Here is a 23,235-nt window from a genome sequence, read left to right as displayed (position 1 = left end):
AAACCATGTGTGGCACTCGGGGACTGCCGCGGTAAAGCTATTGCATAGCATTTTTTATCAACTTATGCAATTATAATTAGACAATAATAATTTAATATTAAAACCATAATAAAATAAGACCACGCTTTATTTATAAACATTAACAAAAGCAAAACATTAGTCCCCTCACACTCATAAGCTAGACCGGGCGAGTGAGAGATGGGCAGACTTTTCATGATGCGCATGCAGTGCGACGTCACGCCGCGCGCTTATTTACAAACACTACACAAGCGTAACGTGTGAATGTGTTGAACGCAAGCTACATGGTAAGCGGAGTGGGGTGTTAGGTTTTATTTTCGTTACGGAATTTCTTGATTCGGTCGCCGTGCTCAAAACCCGCGATAAAAGCCATGCAATTTTAAAATTATTTTTAATCACATTCATAATAATATTGTTATTGCATTTCTTATTGATCACTTCACTGTGGAAATCAAAAGAGAGGTGCACCTACACACATAGCTGAGGAAAATAGGACATGAAGTTTCCTAATGACTTCAAATAATCTAGATAGATGATAATCATAAAAATACTCTATCTTAGTAACTGAGCTGTCGGTGTACAATAATTAAAATGATTGTACTTCAAACACGGTCATAAATCTGGGATATTACCTTAAATTTAATTTAGTTATAGCAAATATAATTTATTTTTAATGATACCTTAAGCATTTCAAATATCACTTGAAGATATCAGATCAATAACTAAAATATTTAAAACAAATGTCGTGCCAATTTCGGCACGGTGGTAAGACCTTGTCCGACTAACTGGCGACCATCCTCCAACTAGAGTCCGCCGCCAAATAGCGTAGCTGTCTGTGTTCCGGCGTGTGGGTTGGAGAGTCAGTTCTATTCCTTCCCTTTCCTCTTCCTTGATAGGGATGAATCTTGGTGATATTTGGAACATGCCAGGCAGAATTGCGTGTGAGCTCGCGGGATATGATGGTTTGACGGGGATATAGGGAGACCCAGTGAAAAGGTGCCCGCTCCGATCCCACAGCAGCGATGCGGGGTCAGCTGTGTTTGAGTATGTACAAAAGGGGACTGACCGCGTGCTTGAACCATTTACGGAGGCGGTGGACCTTGGAGATTTTAACGATCACCACCAAGAGTGGGTGGGGTCCAGGGTTCTCTGACCTCCTGGGTCGGGCTGCACACGATTACGTCTTGGCCTACGGCTTCTCCCCTGGTGACACAGCCTACCCGTGTCCCAGATATTGATGGGCACGAGCCTTCGTAGTAGATTCATTCGCGAACCAGCTGCTCTTGAGTTGTTAGGTATCTATTGGAGGCGCCTGGGCAGCTCTTAGCAAATTCCACCCCTCCTGGCTCAGCCTTTGCTCGCCCACCTGTCCTGGTGAAACAGAAAAGGCCTATGGGCCATCATTAAAAAAAAAAAGAATTTATAAAATTAATAAGATACAATTTACGCTATGTGATGCTATGCTCATGTGAACGCTAAATTTTCAATTATAACGATTATTAAATTAACGGATAATTAATAAAAATAATAATGATTTGGTATTTAAAACATAATATAATATTTATGTCTTTTAGTTATTTATAGAATTAGAAAATCGCCAAAAAATATAATTTTTTACTATGAAATGAGCAACTACGAAACTCATTGTAAATCGCAATTATGTGTATTCCAACAGCTGCCAAATATTACTAGCACACGAAATCTAAATTATTATTCGACAGGTTTATAAGTAGGGAGTGGTACCCAATACAATCCGGTCACCCCCTCCCCTGGCCGTCGGAGAATGCATCATAAAGGCATTTTCCACGAGTAAAAAGTATTTTTTTAGAGATCAAAATCGAAACCACAGAAATACACGCGCGTTACATTTTGGGATTTATTTTATAACCAGCGATCCACCCTCACTTCGCTTCGGAAACTGTAATCTATCATTGATTTCTCCACTATTTAATGGATGTTTTTATACATATAAACCTTCCCCTTCTATCACTCTATCTATCAAAAAAAAAACTGCATCAAAATCCGTTGCGTAGTTTTAAAGATTTAAGCATACATAGGGACAGAGAAAGCGACTTTGTTTTATACTATGTAGTGACATGGTAAGTATTAGGCGAATCACTTATAGTTTTCTCCAAAAATACCTTCCCGATTTCGCCTTACATACATGTGTTGTTCATAAATGAAGAAGATTACTGCATCGCTGCATACGTGAATGAATTTCAAAGTAACAAACACGCTTGCGAATTAATTACATTGTTATCGATAAAATTTTTAGTCTTAACATGCCTTTAATCGTAAAATTACATATTTTCTCGCGAATTTATAGCAACTATGACTTTTACAAGTAGGTTAGTCTAGCCGCGACCTAATTCTAAGTGATGCATGATTAGTTCGAACAAACACGCAACTCTAGTCACCATTAAAAGTACCGACATTTGGATGTAAGATCGCAAAGAACAAGGAGTATAATTGCGTTTGCATCTGCAGTGAAGTCTTCGTGTTCACTGAAAGGCGGGAAACCCTTTATTGTATTGCGTTTGAGACTCTGACTTCGCGTTTCCAGATCGGTGACGTCATTCATTAGTATGGCCTATCAGGTAAAACGTAGACTCATTTACCCATTTACTACAAGACTTTCTAAGATACGCAATTAACCATACTAAAGCCGGGCAATGACCTGCTCTAGGTACAGGTAAGGGCTTGCAATCAGGGAAAATGGTTAAAGCTTCAAAATAAAACAACAAAAAAAATATAATCAATTTATGCCCCTTCAATATAAAACAACATTCAAAATACAACTCTTGCTCAAATAAATTTTCAATGAAAACTGTTATTTTCTTAAAATAGCCTTCAGTAAGTAGTAGTAAGATACTTCAAACACCAACAATATTTCATTGATATAAAAATGTGTGTTTTAAAAATATTTATGAAACATATTTTCTCGCAACTTATGTAAGTATACCATACACGTTTAAGTAAAAAGGCAGCATGTATAGTTTCTGAAATACTGAAATCCATTGCAAGCTATACCAGAAAATAAAATAGTAATAGAATATAAATTAGCTAACACGTACTTAACTTCATTCATAATATGAACGTATTTAAAACTAAAGCATTTATCGTTAAGTCCATTAGAAGATCTCTATAAATTTCAAAAAACATATAACGAAGGCAAATCAGCATATAAACAAGAACATTATTTATTTCCATAGCAAAAGAACCCCTGTTGACATACACTTACTTCCTAGTTGACCTGAATTTCGCGTTGTAGGCTTGTAGGTACCTGCCCTCACACCTCAATCCCGTCGTCACACTGACAGATTTCCATTTACTTCAACGGCAGGCTGCAATGTCAAATCCGTCTCTACTCAACATAAAGAGCTCTCTCGCCTCTAATTACGGATTAATTCAATTACGAAACGAAGAAGAGCCCTTTGTTAGGCACATAATGATGAACTCACTCAACATACTAACGACTTTTTACTGTAATTTGTTTCGTTTATAAACAAAGATATTAAGTACACTGATTTTTATGATTACTATTCGTTGTCTCAAGTTTGAAAACTGGATGATTTTTTAAATGTTGAATTTGGAATTTCTTGTATCGTAGCATCTATGATGCTTGTTTGTTGTGTCGAATTTAAAATTTGTATGGAATTCGTAATTTAAATTTATTGCATTTCGCGTGCCGCGTTTAAAACTTGTGATCGTGTCCGCGTGTCGTGTCAGTTCGTCCGCACTCCGCAAGTCCGCAGTCGGCCGTGGCGCGTTCTCGGTAACGCACGTAGCGTCATGTTTCGAGCGGTTTCTGATGTTTGGAAGCGATATTGGTGGGGAACAGGTACGGAACTTACAATCGAGAACTACCTGTACTGAATAATATTTTTCACATATACCAAACTGATTACCTAATTTTTGGCACTAAAACATCGCTTAAAAAAAAACTAGCAACGGAAACCCAAGAATCGCATATAATTATTTACATAAGTATCGGTAATTTTCTGTGCCTATCGTCAACAATGCTCGTAGGTTTCTTAGTTGGATATGATTAATAGAATTTAAAACTTTACTGAATTTTCCAAAAGTAAAATCTAGTGCATTTCTTCTTAAGGAAGGTTCGAAGTACACGTTACTCGAGTTCAAAACTATTTGTGTCTCGAATGGCGCGTGTTCGGGTTTGTTCGGCAATTTTCGTAGCACGTGGAAAAAGGGTCCGTTTGACAGGTGATGTTCAAAGCGAAGCGAGCTGTTTTGTTGATAAAACGTGAAAAGATCTCTTTGTTATGAACCTTATCTCGTTTCGAAATAGGAATCGAATCATTTAATGTTGTAACCGAGCGAAAATAAACATCGTTTTCTCAGATGTTTTTCGTGTTAATCATTTTTAAGACGGAATAAATTCAGACATAATTTGTTGCTACCACATAATTATTTAATAAAAAAAAGAGTTATAAATAATAATTATGGATAAGATATAATAAATATTATAGTTATGCATAGTAATGGAACTAAACTTACAATGTGCAGTTAAGTTTTACGTAATCTGTTTTTTATATTAAATCATTTACAAGTAACCAATTTTTACAAACAAATTCATTTTTCATTCAATTGCACAAAAAAATTAAGGATAAAGGAAAAATATACATATTTTATAACTTATTGTGTGAATACCATTTCTATTAGTTTTTTGAATAACTGCCTCATTTAATAAAGGTTGTATGTCTTTTCTCGATCCATTGTGAAAAGATTGCTCCAAAGAAGAAATCATCTTTACATGGCATTTGGCAAGGAACAGTTCAGAAGTTCATAATTGTGTTTGGGAAAAAATCTGCATTATGTTTCTGTGACAAAAATATTCATTAATAAGTTAAATCTATCATAAATAGTTTCTTGCTCTTATCTAATTGGTCATGTTTCTAGAGGGGAAAGTAAGTTTTTCGTATTAAAAAGTTTTATTATGAAACTAAGAGAAGTATTCATTAACAGTATCATATTTTTACTATTTGCGTAAGGGTAATAAATAGGCTATTTACTTATTCGATAATACTTGGAATGTCGAAAGTGAGCAAGCTTCATATCGCATGGGCGGAACCCTGTGCTTATAGTCGGATTTTTAATTAGACGAAGCCAGCTGACAGTAGCTAATGTCACTTTGTGAAATAATGTTGCTATATTTAAAGTAATAGTGATGCGTTCAGTTCTCGTTCAATCACATGAATGAACAATGAGTGTGAAGAGTTAATCATTAATTTCAAACTATAAAAGAATATTATTTATATTTTACAACAAAATTGTATTAAAGTGCTCCAATATATGTTACTAGTAGTATCAGTTTTTTTATTTTCATTACCTACCCATAATTGTTATATTTTATACGTCTATAATTTCAACTATATGATGTATTGGAAATAGGACAGTCTTACAAGCTTCCTCGCAATGTTTTTCTTAATGTTTAAAACACTCGGTATTCAGTACAGGTAGATACTATAGGAACATAATATTTCGTCAAAAACTCGTTGGTATGTACAAAGCACGCCTAAAATACGAACCCCGTACCCGATATCGGCAATTCGGCACACCAACTATTCACTACGCAATCAAGGCAATTTCATTAATTCAGGAGTTTTTTCATACGTTCACTTTGTCACAACACTATTTTTATTTCATCAAAAACTGACAACACAGTAAACGTCAGTTGACTTCGTCTAATAAAAAATCCGACTATAGTGTTGGGAAGAAAGTTTAAACTATCTTTATATATTACTAGCGACCCGCCCTCGCTTCGCTTCGGAAACATTAAAACATACATGAAACCAAAAAAATAAAATATTTTTTTTTTTAAAAAAAGTAGCCTATGTTCATCAGGGACAATGTCGGCTTCTAATGGAAAAATAATTTTTCAAATCGGTCCAGTAGTTTCGGAGCCTATTCGAAACAAACAAACAAACAAATCTTTCCTCTTTATAATATTAGTATAGATGTTTAAATATTCTCTCCAAAATTGGTCGTTTTGACGTACAAACGCAAGAGACAAATAGCACTAATTTTGTCTTAATAATATTATTTCACGGCAGAAATAGTCAGGGTGGTGGTACCTACTCGTGTGGACTCACAAGAGATCTTACCACCAAAAACTACGCAAGTATAATTTTTGCGGATTTGACTTTTATTACACAAAGTTATTCGTTTACCGTGGAAGTCATTCGTGAACTCTTGATAAGTACGTATTTCATTAGAAAAATGGGTAGGTACCTGCCTGCGACATTTGAAGACCAGCATAGTCGTATCACTCGATACGAATGTTTTTTTTTAGGAATGAAGGATTATTGGTGACTAGGACGCCTTTCCAGTTTCACTAGAACAGGTGGACGAGCAAAGGCTTAGACAGGGGGATGGGATTTGCTGCTAACAGCTGCCCGAGCGCATACGAAGGAGACCTAACAACTCAAGAGCAGCTGCTTCGCGAATGAATCTACTACCGGATCGGAATCGCGACCCGCTGAGAAGATCCGGCAAGAAACTCAGCGAGCTGATGCATGGGTTAGGTTGCACGTCGAACTCTTTGTCGAATTCGGCGAGTACAATTACGGGGGCCCTAAGCCTGCTCCTAGTGCTAGATCTGAAGGCGTCTAGTGCAAAAGTTATTGGATCTGATGGATCCGTAAGGACGTGTTTAGGAAGTCGACGGTAACTGGCTCCTGCGTGATCAGGATTCGGGGAGTAGTCAGCGGCGGCAACGATAAGGCGATTATCACGATGCATAGCCTTAACGAAGTACCGTTCCTACGCTGACTTCATGTATTTTCGGATTGATTCGAGGCCCAGGTCGTCGTGTAGGTCAACGTTCCTCACGAACCACGGAGCTCCGACTGCTAACCTGCAAAAGCGGTGTTGAAGGGTGTCTATGAGTGTGCGGGCCGCGTGAGAGAACACCACACTCGTATAAGTCATGACGGGCCGTATGCGAGTTTTGGAAAGAGTCACCTTGTTCCGAAGGGACATTTTACTCCGCTTACAGATCATGGGGTAGAGTCTCCCAAGAATAAACGCGGCACGGTCGCGGACTGATTTTATATGCGGGCGGAATGTCATGGATGCATCCTGGGTGACTCCCAAGTACTTGACCTTCCTGGCTCAGGGTACGGGTTGGCTAAAGCGGTTAATTGGGGGATACGAATGTACCGTCTTATCCTTTAGGCCACGATGATGAAGTTATGAATAATAATTTGTAAAAATATATATATAATAATGTGTACTAAGCACTATGTAGTTATATCGCTGACATCATTTTGCAGGTTTCATTGCTACATAATATTTGAAAGGGCTGCATGTATCACAAGGTCTCTTATTAATGAAAACTGACTGGTGAAGTTTATGTGGTGATATTTTTTTTGCAATAAAATAGTAAAATGTTTCTACCTTTCAAATGTGAATTATACCTTCTTTTTTTAGTTTGTGTCCAAAGTCCACAGATAACCGAAGAACGGTAATTATAATTATCAATTACTTCATAAAATAGCTAACCCAAAACGTAGCCGTACTACGTAAACAAAATTTAAATCTGTTCTCAAGCAAGAAAGGTACTATCATTTTAATTTTATAACAAGGAGCACAATATACTCAACTACCGACCAGCCCTCGCTTCGCTTCGGAAACTGTAATTTATTATTGATTTCTCCACTATTTAATGGATGTTATTATACATATAAACCTTCCTCTTCAATCACTTTATCTATTAAAACATACCGTATCAAAATCCGTTGCGCAGTTTTAAAGATTTAAGCATACATAGGGACAGAGAAAGCGACTTTGTTTTATACTATGTAGTGATTATGACTTCACATCTTCCATAAACTTAAAAAAAAAACGCATACCGAGAAACAGAGTCACATAAATCGTAACCAAAAAAATGAAGACCTTATATCTTAAAATTTTAGAAGACGTTTTAAATTAAGAGGACAATGCACGTATTTAATTATTAATTTAAAACTTGAATTATATTTATAAAACTTAAAATTAAATTTGATCATTCACTACGTAACCCTAATTTTCCGCCGCAATTATAAAACAAACATTTATTAGATAGTTTATAAATAGTTTATTATAAAGTTCAATTTGTAATTTATTAGTACAAATTACCTGGCTTTTTGACCTTTTTTTCCCTTTACTAAGGTGGTAAAGCCACGCATACATAATATGTCCATCGCTGAAGATAAATTTTACTATTTTTAAGCCTTGTTTGAATCATAGCATTCAAAAAACACCTTAGAACGAAATTCATTCCATTAGCTAATGGTATGCAACAAAACTGTTCTCTGAGAGAATGCGTTGCGTCTGGAATACGAATCTCTGTTTACCCATCCAGTGTTTTATAGAGTTTCCAGATAGAGAGGATGTGCTCTACTAAAGAGGACATAGCCAGTTAATAATCTCGAACATCTCCTTAGAACATTCCCTAACGTAATCAGATTTTATAATAATTAATAAACGAAATTAAACCAGCGAATGAAACATAATTTTAGTATAATAAATTTTCACTATTTACCTAACCTAGTTAAAATTACCGTTGGCATATCGTACCGAAAACCAATCGATACTAATTACGTAGTTGCGAGTAGGAAATCCTTCGGGACTTCAACAGGGCTGAATTCGTTACGTAAGTAACATTGGACATAACACAAACTTGTTACAATTTATTTGTTCAGCTACGAAATTGCAAATGTGTATGTGATTAGGTGCTAAGGGAACTCTGATTAGTTTAAAGCTGTGGGGTGTGTGTGTAAATATTTTTTGTAATTATTTTTTTTTGGGAAATGACCGCGTTTAATACGGTAGTCGACTGAGTGTCCATGTCTGATACGATATTAGGAGAAGCTGTGCCAACATATTACCTGATTAAATAGGTCATGTTTCGTTTTGATTTTCAAACAATCAAATCAATTCAAAACAAAACAGCGGACGATTTTTAATTTGCATTGCATAAGTATAAAATAGAAAGGAGCCCTCGACACGCCTCACAGTAAAGTTGAGGTGCATAAAACATAGTAATATGGTATGGTCATGTGCAAAAGAAAACTACTTTTCAATGATATTTTCAGGTAGTATGGGTTTCATTGATTTCGAGGGCTTAGGTTCTCTTACGGCAGTTTAAAAAAAAAAACTATCATAATTAGTGCATTAAAATAAGAAGCTACAAATTTTACGAGAGTGAAGAATGACTGATGATTTTATTGCAAATTTTAATGGAATTTTTATTGGTGGTAGGACCTCTTATGAATCAGACGGGTAGGTACCGGCCACCCTGCCTATTTCTGCCGTCAAGCCTGCAGTAATCTGTTTCAGTTTGAAAGATGGGGCAGCAGTTGTAACTATACTGAGACCTTATCTCCTCATATCTCAAGGTGGGTGGCAGCATTTACGTTGTAGATATCTATGGGCTCCGGTAACCACTTAACACCAGGTGGGCCGTGAGCTCGCCTATCAATCTATGCACAAAAAAGAAGCGAAAGAACATTATTACGCCATAATGTAACTGAAAAATTTCCGAACACATATATTGCATATACATAGCACTGTCCTGGCTCCTATATTTTTCAAACGGAGTACGGAGGAATCAACGAATAAATATACTATACGGATCGATAGCAATCGTTCCCATTGCTTTAATTAAAGAGCATTCACGACTAATAAAAGCAATTACATTCGTGTATTTTTTTATAGTAGTTTCAAGCTCAACCTCGTATCAATAATTATTATAATTTAGACATTAACGAACTGTGAGAAGCACAGAACTGTCCTTCATTCGTAAAAGTTGCCCGCATGTACCATATAAAGCTCGACTGAACCTAACTTCAGTACCTGTGACGTTATTTGTGGCTAAAACTACAGAAATACAATAATAGCAAGATATAACAGCAAGTTTTGTGATTTATGTTATAATTATAAGGATTTATTTAATGAAATAAAATATAAAACATTAAAACCTTAACCTCTTTTTCCAATATTTAATTGAACAGCCTACAAATATTGATTTTCAAATGTGATAATATTTTATAGTAATAACCCAATGTCGTTTATGTATTTGACATGTATTCAACATATTTGCCTCAACACTAATACGACAATCAAAACATTTATTACTGACGTCAATGCAGTTATTATAATAATGACAATATGATCGCCATCTTTAACTACCTATTTAGTATTCTTTTAGTATGTTTTTTTCATAAATATTACCTTTTTATTGACAATAAATTTAAAATAGGTCTCGGTACAAAAGTTAACCGAGTTCTTTAATATTTTTTAGTTATTTTCAAGTGTTAACCAATTCCGACAAAACATTTCCATCCAACTAGAATTATATTCCATCCTCAAGGTTTCCCTAGCTCTTGGCTTAGCTCTAGCTAGGAAATACAGCGGCCGGACTTGGCTGTACGCTCACATTGTCCATGACAGACGTTAATTAGCAAGGAAGGCTATGCCAACCTGATTATTAGTAGAGATTCATGTCGACTCGAACATTTAGAAACGAAAAAAAATATCACGTTGATAATAAAACTTATAAATTGCCTACAAAAGATTTATAACTCGAGCCCATTGAGTTTCTCGACGGATCTTCTCAGTGGGTCGCGTTTCCGATCCGGTGGTAGATTCGGCGAAGCACTGCTCTTACTAGGGGCAGTGTTAGCAACACTCCCGGTTTGAGCCCCGTGAGCTCACGTCAAGGACAAGCTGGAATAGCCTCTCAAGGCTATCATCAGCATAGGTAGGGAAAAAAAAATAACTCGTCCCTTAACTTGGGTTCCTTCGGATATTTTATTGCAACACACGTTTTGAATTATTTAAAAATTAAAGTAAAATTAATGAAGACTTATTGTACAATCAGTGACTATGTGAATGATAAAAGCGTGTGGGGTTGAAATTGTACTCCACACAAAACAGTGCTGAGCAGATCCTTTGAGTTCTGAGTTAAGTGGACCTCTTTTAGTTGTAGTCATGCTTGTAATCATGTTAGTAGCGATGTATTTACATACCTACATATATTGGAAAAGAGCAAGCCCTGAGTTTCTAGACGCTTCTTCTCAGTAGTGAAACTGCATTCCTAATCAGTGATGAAATTATGACGGATCGAAAGCGCCTGTAAAGAATTACTTGAATAAAAATAATTTGATTTTCGATTTCAAAAATGCATCGTCTGAATAAGTTCGTTTAAAGCCTAACCTAAGAATAACAATTATTGTTTTTTGCTTTAACAATACCCGCGTCAACACAAAGTAGAATCTTGTTGAATGAATATTTAATGGAAAAATCCGGGTCAACCCTCAAAGCTGATAGGCGAGCTGTCACGTATGTACTGAGAAATCATAAAGTATTTATTTGAAATTACACGATTCGAAAAGGCGTGTCTGTATTTATAGGTAGGATAATATATAATTCATTTGATGTTACACTAAAATGAGTCCTCATTTTAGGAACCTGATTGTCTAAGTTTTTGTTCGTAAAAAATTTACTAGAAAGCTTGGCAGTGAGAAACTTTATAGATCTAATCGCTCAAAATAATCAAATATAAATTAAAACTTAGTAAAATGAAGAATAACATAACATTTTTATTCTTCCAAGGAGGTGGTATGAATTCTGCATTGCAGTGTAGCATTTTAGAATGGCGTTCGAGACATAAGTATGATAATACAATCTGCAGTGTGGAATTGAAAGTGCTTGCGTGATTGGAATAAATCTCTTAGATGATCGTTAATAGTCCTTTTCATAAATAATATCATTTTACAACTTAACTTTGTGAATTTATTACGTTGAAGGCAGTTATTCTCGTGTCTCGCGGTAGGTTCACGGTGTTAAAATTCTCTATGAGATTCGTCCGGTAAACGCTTTTTTTTCCTACCTAACCTGATAGCCTTAGAGGCTATTTCCGCGTAACCTTAACTAGTAGGTGAGCTCACGGGGCTCAAACCGGAGTGATGCTAACACTGACCCTAGCAAGAGCCGTGCTTCGCAGAATCTACCACCGGATCGGAAATGCGACCCACTGAGAAGATCCGGCGAGAAACTCAGTGGGCTGTGTCTATGGGTTAACTCGCTCGTCGAGCCCTTCGTTGTAAGCGACGGGTTCGACGAGGACGGTGACCGGTGCTTGTGGTACCTAAATGCACCGTAAACGCTTAACATCCAATGGCTCTCTGGGAGCTCTTGCTTGCCAATAAAAAATACCTGACTTAATCATAACCTTCTATGTTGTTGTAGTCTGAACAGCTGAATCTCAAGTGTTCAACAACAAAACTTAAATTGTACTTTGTAAGAGTGAGTTACAGTTTTACTGGTGGTAGGACCTCTTGTCAGTCCGCACGGGTAGGTACCACCGCCCCGCTCATTTCTGCCGTGAAGCAGTAATGCGTTTCGGTTTGAAGGGTGGGGCAGCCGTTGTAACTACACTGAGACCTTAGAACTTATATCTCAAGGTGTGTGGCGCATTTACGTTGTAGATGTCTATGGGTTCCACTAACCACTTAACACCAGGAGGGCTGTGAGCTCGTCCACACATCATCTCCTTCATATCCTATTTGTTGTCAACAACAACAAAAGTAAAATAAATATAAATGCATCAACGCTATAATATTTATACGAAACATATATTCAATTTCAGCAATGCATATTGCGTTATTTGCATATAGATATTTCACTATTAATGGAATTCGTGCTCCGCGTCGATGTTGCTTTGTAGTTGCTCTCAGAATGTGCAGTTCTATATATGTATGTATGTATGTATGTATATCACATTTGTAACGTAGCTTACGTTGCTTGAACTAAACCACAACTATTCTATTTCAGGTATTCTACCGGACAGATCAAACAAAATCGATGACATTTATTTAAGATTTTACAATGGGTGAGTTTTTTTTTTTTTTTATAATATTACATTCAAACTATTAGCAACATTATTTTTAGTTCAGAGATTTTAATCATAATAATTATCACAGCTATAACACGAATACGATTCCGACCTCCTTGGTTTAATGCAGTATACCAATCTCCTTGACTTATTACCTAATATACCATGTATATATGGACTATAATGCCGCAAAGTATTAAATTTTATTATAATGATGAAATTATTAATATTAACTTAATGAAATACGAGACATCAATAAAAATAAAAACGTGTGGCACTCGGGAACTGCCGCGGTAAAGCTATTGCATAGCATTTTTTATCAAGTTATGCAATTTTTTTTTTTTTTTTTTTTTTTTTTTTTTTTTTTTTTTTTTTTTTTTTTTTTTTTTTTTTTTTTTTTTTTTTTTATTGCCTTTGTAGGCAGACGGGCATACGGCCCACCTGATGGTGAGTGGTTACCGTCGCCCATGGACTTCAGCAATGCCAGGGGCAGAGTCAAGCCGCTGCCTACCGCTTAATACTCTCCACAAGCCTCGTTTGAAGAAGGACATGTCATAGCGCTCGGGAAACACCGCGGAGGGGAGCTCATTCCATAGCCGGATGGTACGTGGCAAAAAAGATCTCTGGAAACGCACTGTGGATGACCGCAGCGGCTCCAGGTAGTATGGATGAACTCTACTCCGGTGGCGGGCGGTGCGATGGTAAAAACGAGATGCTGGTATCATCTCGAACAATTCCTCAGAGCACTCCCCATGGAACATACGGTATAAAATACAGAGGGAACCGAAGTCCCTCCGCAAACCCAGAGGCTCCAAACGATCCGAGAGAATGGGATTATCGACAATCCGAACGGCCCTCCTCTGTATGGAGTCAAATGGAAGAAGCTGGTATTTGGGAGCCCCGGCTCAGAGATGAGAGCAGTACTCCACGCGAGGCCGGACTTGTGCTTTATAAAGCAAAAGTCTTTGTCCAGGCGTGAAGTACCGCTTCGCTCTGTTGAGGACTCCCAGCATTTTGGACGCCAACTTGGCTTTGCCTTCCAAATGACTCCGAAACTGGACATCGCTCGAAATGTCGACCCCAAGTATCCCGATACTCTCGGAAGGTTGCAGGGATACTCCTTGGAATTGCGGCGCCATGACAAAGGGGTCCTTCTTCGCAGTGAACGCGCAAACTTGTGTCTTTATCGGGTTGAATTGAACCAAGTTCAATTCACCCCATTCGGAGACTCGCCCCAGAGAGTTCTCCACTTCAGACACAAGTTTTGATCGTCTCTCTTGCACCACGCTCCGAGAGAGACTCTGATGGCCGATATATCGCGCATCCCCCGTGCTATCATCTGCATAGCAATGCATGCCATCAATAGACAGCATGTCATTGATATACAGGATGAAAAGCGTGGGGGAGAGCACCGAACCTTGTGGAACGCCAGCGTTAATGGTCATGGTATCAGAACAGTCACCGTCTACAACGACCGTGATGCTCCGCCCATCCAAAAAGCTAGCGATCCACTTGCAGAGACCCTCGGGGATTCCGTAAGATGGTAACTTCGATAGAAGTGCCCTATGCCAGACCCTGTCGAAGGCCTTCGCGATATCAAGGCTCACAGCGAGAGCCTCGCCCTTGCTCTCCAAGGCTTCAGCCCACCTGTGAGTAAGGTATACAAGAAGATCGCCAGCTGAGCGACCGTGACGGAAACCGTACTGTCGGTCACTGATCAGCTGGCGATCTTCAAGATACTTCAGGAGTTGTGTATTTATAATTCGCTCCATCACCTTGGAAAGCAAGGAAGTTATCGCGATAGGCCTGTAGCTCGATGGGTCCGACCGGTCACCCTTCTTGGGGATAGGGTGGACATGAGCAGTCTTCCATGAAGACGGAACCTTGTTAGTGCAATAAGAGAGGCGATACAAACGCGTTAGCGCAGGTGTCAGCTCAGGGGCGCACGTTTTCAAAACCACTGCGGAGATGCCGTCTGGCCCACTCGACTTATGAACGTCCAGGAGTCGGAGCTCCCGCCTGACTGCACACTGTGTGAAGCAGATATCCGGCAGGGAGCTATCACACCAGGGGATGCTCGGTGGTGTGGCACCCCCGTCGTCCATAGTCGAGTTCGAGGCGAAGAGTTTGACCAGAAGGTCAGCCTTCTCTTTCGCGCTGTGGGCCAGATTGTCATCGGACTTGCGCAGTGGTGGGAGACTAGACCTGCAAAAGTTTCCTTCTGCAGCTTTGGCGAGCGACCAAAAAGCACGGCTCCCGGAGGGATAGCTCTTCAATCGCTCGCCAACTCTAGCAACGTGCTCCGACTTCGCCTTGGCAATTACCTTCTTGTAGGACCTGGAAGCGGCGTTATATTTCCGCCTTTCCCCTGAGATGTTAGGATCCCGACGTCTCCTGGCATTATCCCATGCCACGTATGCGGACCGCTTGAGGTGTGCAGCATCCCTGCTGGCATTGTTATACCAGGGTCTGCTGCGACCCCCAACGGGCACTTCAGAGGAGGGAATAAACAATTCCATCCCCTGGAGCACCACGTCTTTAAGTCGGTCCGCACAGACGTCAGGATCAGCAGAGGAAAAGCAGAACCGCTCCCATGGGTAGGATGCGTAAAATTCACGCAATCCATCCCAATCTGCTGACATATACCGCCAAACTCTTCGATACCCGGTCGTCGTTCGACGATCAGGACGAGAGAGTGGTACGGCAGCACGAATAAGGCAGTGATCAGACGATCCAAGTGGAGCGTCGACCACCACACTGTATCCGGCCGGATCTGTGGTCAGCAGAAGGTCCAACAAAGAAGGCTCGTGCCCCTCGATATCTGGGACACGGGTGGGCTGTGTCACCAGCTGGGAGAAGCCGTAGGCCAAGGCGAAATCGTAGGCAGTCCGACCCGGGAGGTCAGTGGTTCTGGACCCCAACCACTCTTGGTGGTGAGCGTTAAAGTCTCCAAGAACCACCACCTCCGCAGATGGGTACTGCTCAAGCACGCGGTTAGTCCCCTCTTGCACATGCTCAAACAGAGCTGAACCTGCATCACTGCTGTGGGACCTGTACAGGCACGCGTAGATTCGGCTACGGCCCCCGTGATCTACGCGCAGCCACAAGAGGGACAGGTCCCGTTGTTCGAGGCCCCGAAGACGGCGACAACAGAAATCAGCCCGGACGAATACGCATACCCCGGCTTTACGCAGGAAGTTGTGCTCCAATACGTAGCCGGGATACTCAAGGTATGAGGTATCATCCGGAGCAGATATCTGCGTCTCCGTTAAAAAAAGCAGGGCAGGCTGCGCCGTCTCAAGGTGGTGGTGTACGGCGTCAAGGTTGCTATGTAGGCCCCTGACATTGCTGAAATCCACATTAAATGTGGAATGGGGAACCGCCTGTGAAACCCTTTTCTTTTTTTTTGTCGACTTCATAGTTGTAAAATTTTCGGAGAGTAGGATTAGGAGAGGTAGGATGTTGGAGGTGAGATCGAGGCAACACCTGAATGAAGCGCGGAACATAGTACGTGCTCGACCACGGATTGCGTGAGAGACTGACGCAGGGCATGGAAGGGCCCCCAGTCCACTCTGCGTGCGATCGCCGGGATCCACTCCGGTCTCCGACTCCGGCACGACGACCGCACGACAGGATTTTACACCGGTTGGCGGGACAGCTTCCCGGGGCGGAGTTTAGTAGAGACACCCGGGTTCAGGTCCCCTACTGACCGGCGGGCGGCAGCGGGTACCGTTTCACTGGGTCTCCCCATACCCCCGTCAAACAATCACGCCCCGCGAGTTCGCACGCACGTCTGCTCCGCAAGTTCCAGGCGTCACCAAGACTCACCCCCAACAAGGAAGGGGAAAAGGAAGGGATAGATATAATTAGACAATGATAATTTAATATTAAAACAATAATAAAACAAGACCACGCTATATTAAACATTAATAAAAGTAAAACCTTAACTGTCCCCTTCACACTCATAAGCTAGACCGCGCGAGAGAGAGATGGGCAGACTTTTCATGATGCGCATGCGGTGTGACGTCACGCCATGCGCTTCTTCACAAACACTAGACAAGCGCAACGTGTGAATGTGTTCAGCGCGAGCTACATGGTAGGCGGAGTGAGGGGTGTAAGGTTTTTTTCGTTACGGAATTTCATGATTCGGTCGCCGCGCTCAAGGCCCGCGATAAAAGCTATGCAATAGCTTAAATACTGGATGCACATTAGGCAACGTCAAACGACGAAGACCGGATGAATGCAAAGCCGAATAGATATCATACCTCAAAAACCGCTCAGGATATCATATTCGCATCAGTTTTCCTTATAAGTTTCTTTTATGTTCAATCTCAATTGTTTCATGTACAAAGAACATATAGTAATTATCTCTGCAATACATTCGTTGTCGATAAAAAGCACGTTCCCAACAATAATATCGAAACGAAACCTACAAAGCGTAGCCACAATGTGTCATTGTAGCCTTTTCATTTCACTGCTATGAACAAAGCAAACATTCCGATCGGAATGATAATTACGTGGCTTTTATTGGAATTTAACGAGGCTTACCAGACAGCATTTACAGTGAATTGAGTATAGTGGTTGTTTAAATTTACAAAAAATATATTGAATTGATTGATTTAAATTAAATTTTGTTTCTGTTGGAATATGTACCGTAGTATTGTGTGAAAACTTGTTAATTGATTATCGAAAGGAGATTCTACGTAAGCAGCTTTGACAAGGTCTTCTACATCATTGAGCAAAATGGCAAATCATTATCATAATGTGCACACCAGTCACCAACTGCGTTACAGAAATATCAAATAGTAGTTGAATAACATCAGCAAATACTGTTACTAGTTATTCTTAGATCGCACTGTATACCTATCCTGTCGATTTGTGCCCGGGTATGCAAACCGGATAATCATTATGGCCTGTGTTGACGAATGACTGTGATGACGGAATAATACTCGTATCACGCCATAAGAACCAATGTAACTATACTGAAACCTTAGAACTCATATCTCAAGGTGGGTGGCGCATTTACCTTTTAGATGTCTATGGGCTCCAGTAACCACTTAACATCAGGGTGGGCTGTCAGCTCGTCCACCCATAAAAGCAATAAAAAAACCTACAAAATATACAAATGTGCGTCATTTTTAGATATAGAACGTTATAAGTTGGCACTGGTCGATACGATCGTTTTTTCTGTTTCTGACGCGATGTAACAAAGAGAATTGGCTACAGTTCCTATACGTTTAACCTAATAAATGCTCATCTGAAAATTTACACGGAAAAATTTAAGCCGAACAAACAAATATCGCTTTTGAAAGACAATTAATTTAAACAAATAGGAGGCGTACGTATTGACAGCTGTCAATCATGTAGATTATACGTACATCAATGTAGGGAGGGTTGACACCGTGCCAGTGTATTTGTTTTTCCTTATTGTTTGTTATTCATCTCAGTAAGATCTCGACGTGCAACATCAACGATCGATGAGTAATCATCAGGTACTCGTTTGGCTTTTTAATTGGCTGAAACTTGATAATTACTTGATCAATGTTAGTTATGCGATTTGTAAGTTTATACTAACTGTTTAGTAGCCATAAGAGAGATTTCCATATTTTAATATTTCGATTAGTATTTACAGTTTTAACCGCCATTAGTGATATTCTTATGCATGAAACAGGCCATGTAGCTTTGAGATTATTGTTTAATTAATATTATATAATGGTATTTTGATTCATTAAGATACATTCTTTAATTTAGAATACAAAAGAAGAAAAACCTAAGGACTATAAAGACTCAGGTTCTAAGATTAAGGACCTAAGATTAAGAATGTTCACTGAGTGTGATTTTTTTTTTTATTTCAGGCGGAACGTGGAAGAATATGTGGATTTCCCTCTCAACCAAGCGGAAAGAATATTTGATGTCACTGGTTTTAGAAAGGATAAACCGGTTGTTTTATATGTGCACGGATTCATTGAAATAGCACAACAAGAGAGCATACGGGTATGTAAAATGTACACAAAAAATATGTACATACATATATGATGAGAAACGCTCATAATATTGGGATAATTCAAATAATTATTTTCAAATACTATTAAATAGTACGCATATTATCGTAGCCTTCTTGTTTTCCCTACCTATCCTGATAGCCTTGAGAGGCTATTTCAGCTTCGCCCTAACATGTAGGTCAGCTCATGGGGATCAAGCCGGAGTGTTGCTAACACTGGCCCTAGAATCTACCACCGGATCGGAAACGCGACCCACTGAGTGGATCCGGTGTGAAACTCAGTAGGCTGTGTCTGTGGGTTAAAGCCTTCGTCTTGTCCTTCCTTTATTGCTGAGGATAATGACACTTATAAAACATTTTGTTGATTATTGCTCTCCATTGATTTCTGTAGCTGGCTTGATCACTATACTGAAGTTCATCTCTAATTGTTCAAATACCAGATCCGTCAGCCGGCTTGGAAGTCGTTTTCTTACCCACAGCTTAATAATTTCACATCTTTGTATTTTTATCAACAACAATGGTTTGAATCCAAGGTAATCCCGCGCTCATGCCTAAACTAAATAATATATTCAGTCAGCATGGATGATACTGGCTGTATTAATTAAGCGAACGAATCTTGAATCCCAAAAAATCTACATTAATATACGTTAATTATAAATACTGTACTGATAAACAAATTTCGTTCTGTTTGTGCTTGTTAGGAGGTCGTGAATGCGTACTTAGAGGCGAAACCCGAGACCAACGTAGTGCTACTGGACTGGTCGAATATGTCACATGGGTCATATTTAGTTAATGCTGCAAGGAATACAAAAAAGGTAAGCGCTTCGGGCTTTTGGAGACAGCAGATGCGAAACTGCACTTTTTAAATTTCATTTTAAAGATGTTGATTTTTTTTGTTCTTGTGAACTCTTGTTGACTGTCTCGTCCTTTGCCAATATCATGGTAAATAAATAAATAGGCTTTTCATTATTTTCGCTATTTATTACTAGCGCCCCGCTCCGGCTCTGCTCGGGTCTTTAACAAAAATTTCAACGATATTTGATGTTGTTTTATTTTTTTAAATAAAAGAACACTTATTGCGGTATAACTATAATAGTTAGACATATGCGGCCGCGACACATTTTGTAAATAACAATGTGTTCTACAAAGTCGTAGTACATTATTTTATTCCATCATCAATGGTTTACGCAGGGCACGCGATGTAAAGAATATTTTAGGTTTTTTTTTACACCTTGGGTTACATTATTGGTATTTTAGTATGGATGCCTAATTTTTTTCAAAAAAAATTATAGCCTATGTCTCTCGGGAATAGTGTAGCTTCCAAACAGTGAAAGAATTTTTCAAATCGGTTCAGTAGTTTCGGAGCCTATTCAATACAAACAAACAAATAAATCTTTCCTCTTTATAATATTAGTATAAATGACACCGTCTAAATTTTATCGCATTCGCATTGATACATAATTATGCTAAAGACGTGAATGAAATGATCTTTGGCCTTCTCAATATAGGTACTAAAGTCGTCGGGGCCTAAAGGCTAAGATGCGGTCTACTCCTGTATAGTGATGCGACTAGTTTCTATGGAAATACGTGCTCAATACGTTTCCGCTGATTTCCACTATGAAGGAATAACATCATGTAATAAGTATCAAAATAGCGAAGATGTTAAATTTGTGTATTTATTGGTACTCTTTAGTACATAGTACAATAAAAAAAAAATACCTAGAATCGGACGAAAAAAAGAAATTATATAGAATACATATCGTGAAATTTTCGTTACTAAGTGAGTCGTCTATTATCAAAGGTGGGAATCTGTGCATTTGGACAAAAAAATGTTATTGATATGTCAATACAGATTGATTTGAATATAATCGTCTCCTTCAAAGAATACGGTTCAAAACCTGCATTAAATAAAGGTTAATACTTAACCTGTTATTTATCTAAGATGTTCAGAAAGAAGAGTTTTGTGACTGCCAATGGAATACAAAGTCAATAATTCGTTTTTCTGATTTACCAATAATTATCCAAAAGTTACATTGCCGGCTTTGATAATAGTCGACTCAAGTATAAGTGTCATAATATTAAGTATGAACAATAAACAAGATTGTATACACTGTATAAGTTACAGTACTTTACATGATAAATGCCATAAATATAAGTATGCCTTAAGGATAATCACGTTCGTTTGTGTGGAAATGTGCCTCTTAAACATTCATAAAATATGATTTTCATTTATACCGAGAGAAACATTATTTATATTTTTATTTATAGTTTAATCGCTTTGTGTGGAAAAGTGGAAATGCAGTCATAACTCTGCTCTTTAAGTTTCTCAAACACTTGGGTCTTACAAAGAATCCTTATTTTTTTGTTTTTTAATATTTACTAACGATCACGCCACGTTAATTAGCCCCGTGATAAGTTCGTAAAGAACTTGTGTTACAGGTACCAGATAACGGAAATAAATGTAAGATTTTTATTATACACATACATATATTTAATATACATCCATAACCCTGGAAAAGACATTTATATTTATCATACAAATATCTTCCCTTGGCGGGACTCGAACCCGCGACCCCCTTATGTAGTGACCATGTCACTTAACACTACACCAGACGGCCGTAAAACGAGAGATTTCGTTTCGAGATGCTCAATAGTCTACCCTTGTAGAGTTGTATATAAATATAATTTTTGTTAGTTAAAACATCCGAAATTCTAAGTGCGAGAAGAGAGGTGAGGAGTATATAAAATAAATATTTTTTTCTTTAAGAATATAATATTAGTTAGTGACGACTCTCTCAAACGTAAAAGCGATTCTCAAAACGTAATCCTTTTCAATAAATATTGCATATCCTATACGCTTGATTAAATCTAAACTGATCGTATTTTTCATTATTCACGATTGTAACTATACTGAGACCTTAGAACTTATATCTCAAGGTGGGTGGCGCATTTACGTCGTAGATGTCTATGAGCTCCAGTAACCACTTAACACCAGGTGGTCTGTGAGTTCATCCACCTATCTAAGTAATATAAAAATAAAAAATAACTTATTATAACTTCCTACAGATTTTATAATCTCAACTGTTATTGTTACTGTATAAAAGTAAACAAAAACGTCAGAAAGAATGCATTAAAATTAAGTATAGAACAAGTTATTATATTTACGACTCGTGAAAGCCCATTATTACAAAACAAGTTTACTTGAAGAACTGCCTCATTGTAATTCTACTTACTCATAATACGTAAAATTTAATAGAAGCAATTCTGAAACCTGTATTAACACGTAACCCGTAGTCACTTTCTTATGAACAATAACAAGCCACTTATGCCTTTATCACGGCGACCAAATACCGGTTTTATAACGTAACAAATAAATTTTCTTAAATCACAGGTAAAAATTACATAAAACCAGTTTAAACGGTTCACCTTCAAAATACTTACGACATCAGAACGTTAACCCAACAATGTCGTTGGAATTTAAATTGTATAATAATTGCGTAGGCTAGACACTTCGGCTGCTGATGGCCGCTATAGAAACTCGATGTGGAACAATAAAAACACATTTTTACTGGTGGTAGGACCTCTTGTGAGTCCGCGCGGGTAGGTACCACCACCCTGCCTATTTCTGCCGTGAAGCAGTAATGCGTTTCGGTTTGAAGGGTGGGGCAGCCTTTGTAACTATACTTGAGACCTTAGAACTTGTATCTCAAGGTGGGTGGCGCATTTACGTTGTGGATGTCTATGGGCTCCAGTAACCACTTAACACCAGGTGGGCTGTGAGCTCGTCCACCCATCTAAGCAAAAAAAAAAAAACCATACAAATACGAAATTAATAAATCATCGATTCCCTTTATTGTTCGAGTTTGAGTTGAGTTTTTTTACTCGAAATTCAAATGCTCATTAAAAAAAGTTCACTTACAAATAGGTTTAATGCGAAATGTGTCGAATAAAAATTAAAACATGAATACTATATTTTCTTCTCAAAAGGCTAAAAAAATTAAGTATTTTAAAGGAATTCAAATTTAGTAAAATGTAGAGCAATTACCGTGACCATGACCACGCTACACGTAGTAATTAATACATATTCAGATAGTTTGTAACCTTCATCAACACACACGTGGACTGTTTATTTCACCCACCTAGTTTTCGGCGTCGGTGGGTGGAGGTTGGAACAGGAATTGTGACTTAAATCTAGCAATATTTCACCATTACAAAATTATTTATATAATGAAGTAAGCCCTTAACTGTCCTTATTACAGTTGAATTGAAACTCAATAAAAAGTACACACTTCAGGTGTTGTCAATATTAAAACGT

At 38.5% G+C, this 23,235-nt stretch overlaps 1 protein-coding gene and 1 long non-coding RNA gene across 2 annotated transcripts in view; one reads left to right on the top strand and one right to left on the bottom strand.

The window, feature by feature from the left end:
- Positions 1–661: 661 nt before the first annotated feature.
- LOC134199827 (uncharacterized) lies at positions 662–3,805 on the bottom strand. Its single transcript, XR_009974469.1, has 2 exons — positions 3,260–3,805; positions 662–1,389 (listed from the first exon to the last, which is right to left on the bottom strand). It is a non-coding gene; the product is annotated as an uncharacterized LOC134199827 (long non-coding RNA).
- Positions 3,206–23,235, top strand: part of LOC101740553 (inactive pancreatic lipase-related protein 1) — a 29,120-nt gene continuing 9,090 nt past the window's right edge. The window contains exons 1-4 of the mRNA XM_004929415.5: positions 3,206–3,859; positions 12,859–12,916; positions 18,775–18,913; positions 19,622–19,735. Of these exons, the coding sequence (XP_004929472.2) occupies positions 3,811–3,859; positions 12,859–12,916; positions 18,775–18,913; positions 19,622–19,735 (360 nt within the window). The 5' untranslated portion in view covers positions 3,206–3,810. The remainder of the gene's footprint in view (positions 3,860–12,858; positions 12,917–18,774; positions 18,914–19,621; positions 19,736–23,235) is intronic.

This window comes from Bombyx mori, chromosome 12 (assembly GCF_030269925.1).
Source record: "Bombyx mori chromosome 12, ASM3026992v2".
Lineage (NCBI taxonomy): Eukaryota > Metazoa > Arthropoda > Insecta > Lepidoptera > Bombycidae > Bombyx > Bombyx mori.
Note: the sequence above shows the minus strand (reverse complement) of the source record. Positions and strands in the feature narration are given on the sequence as shown.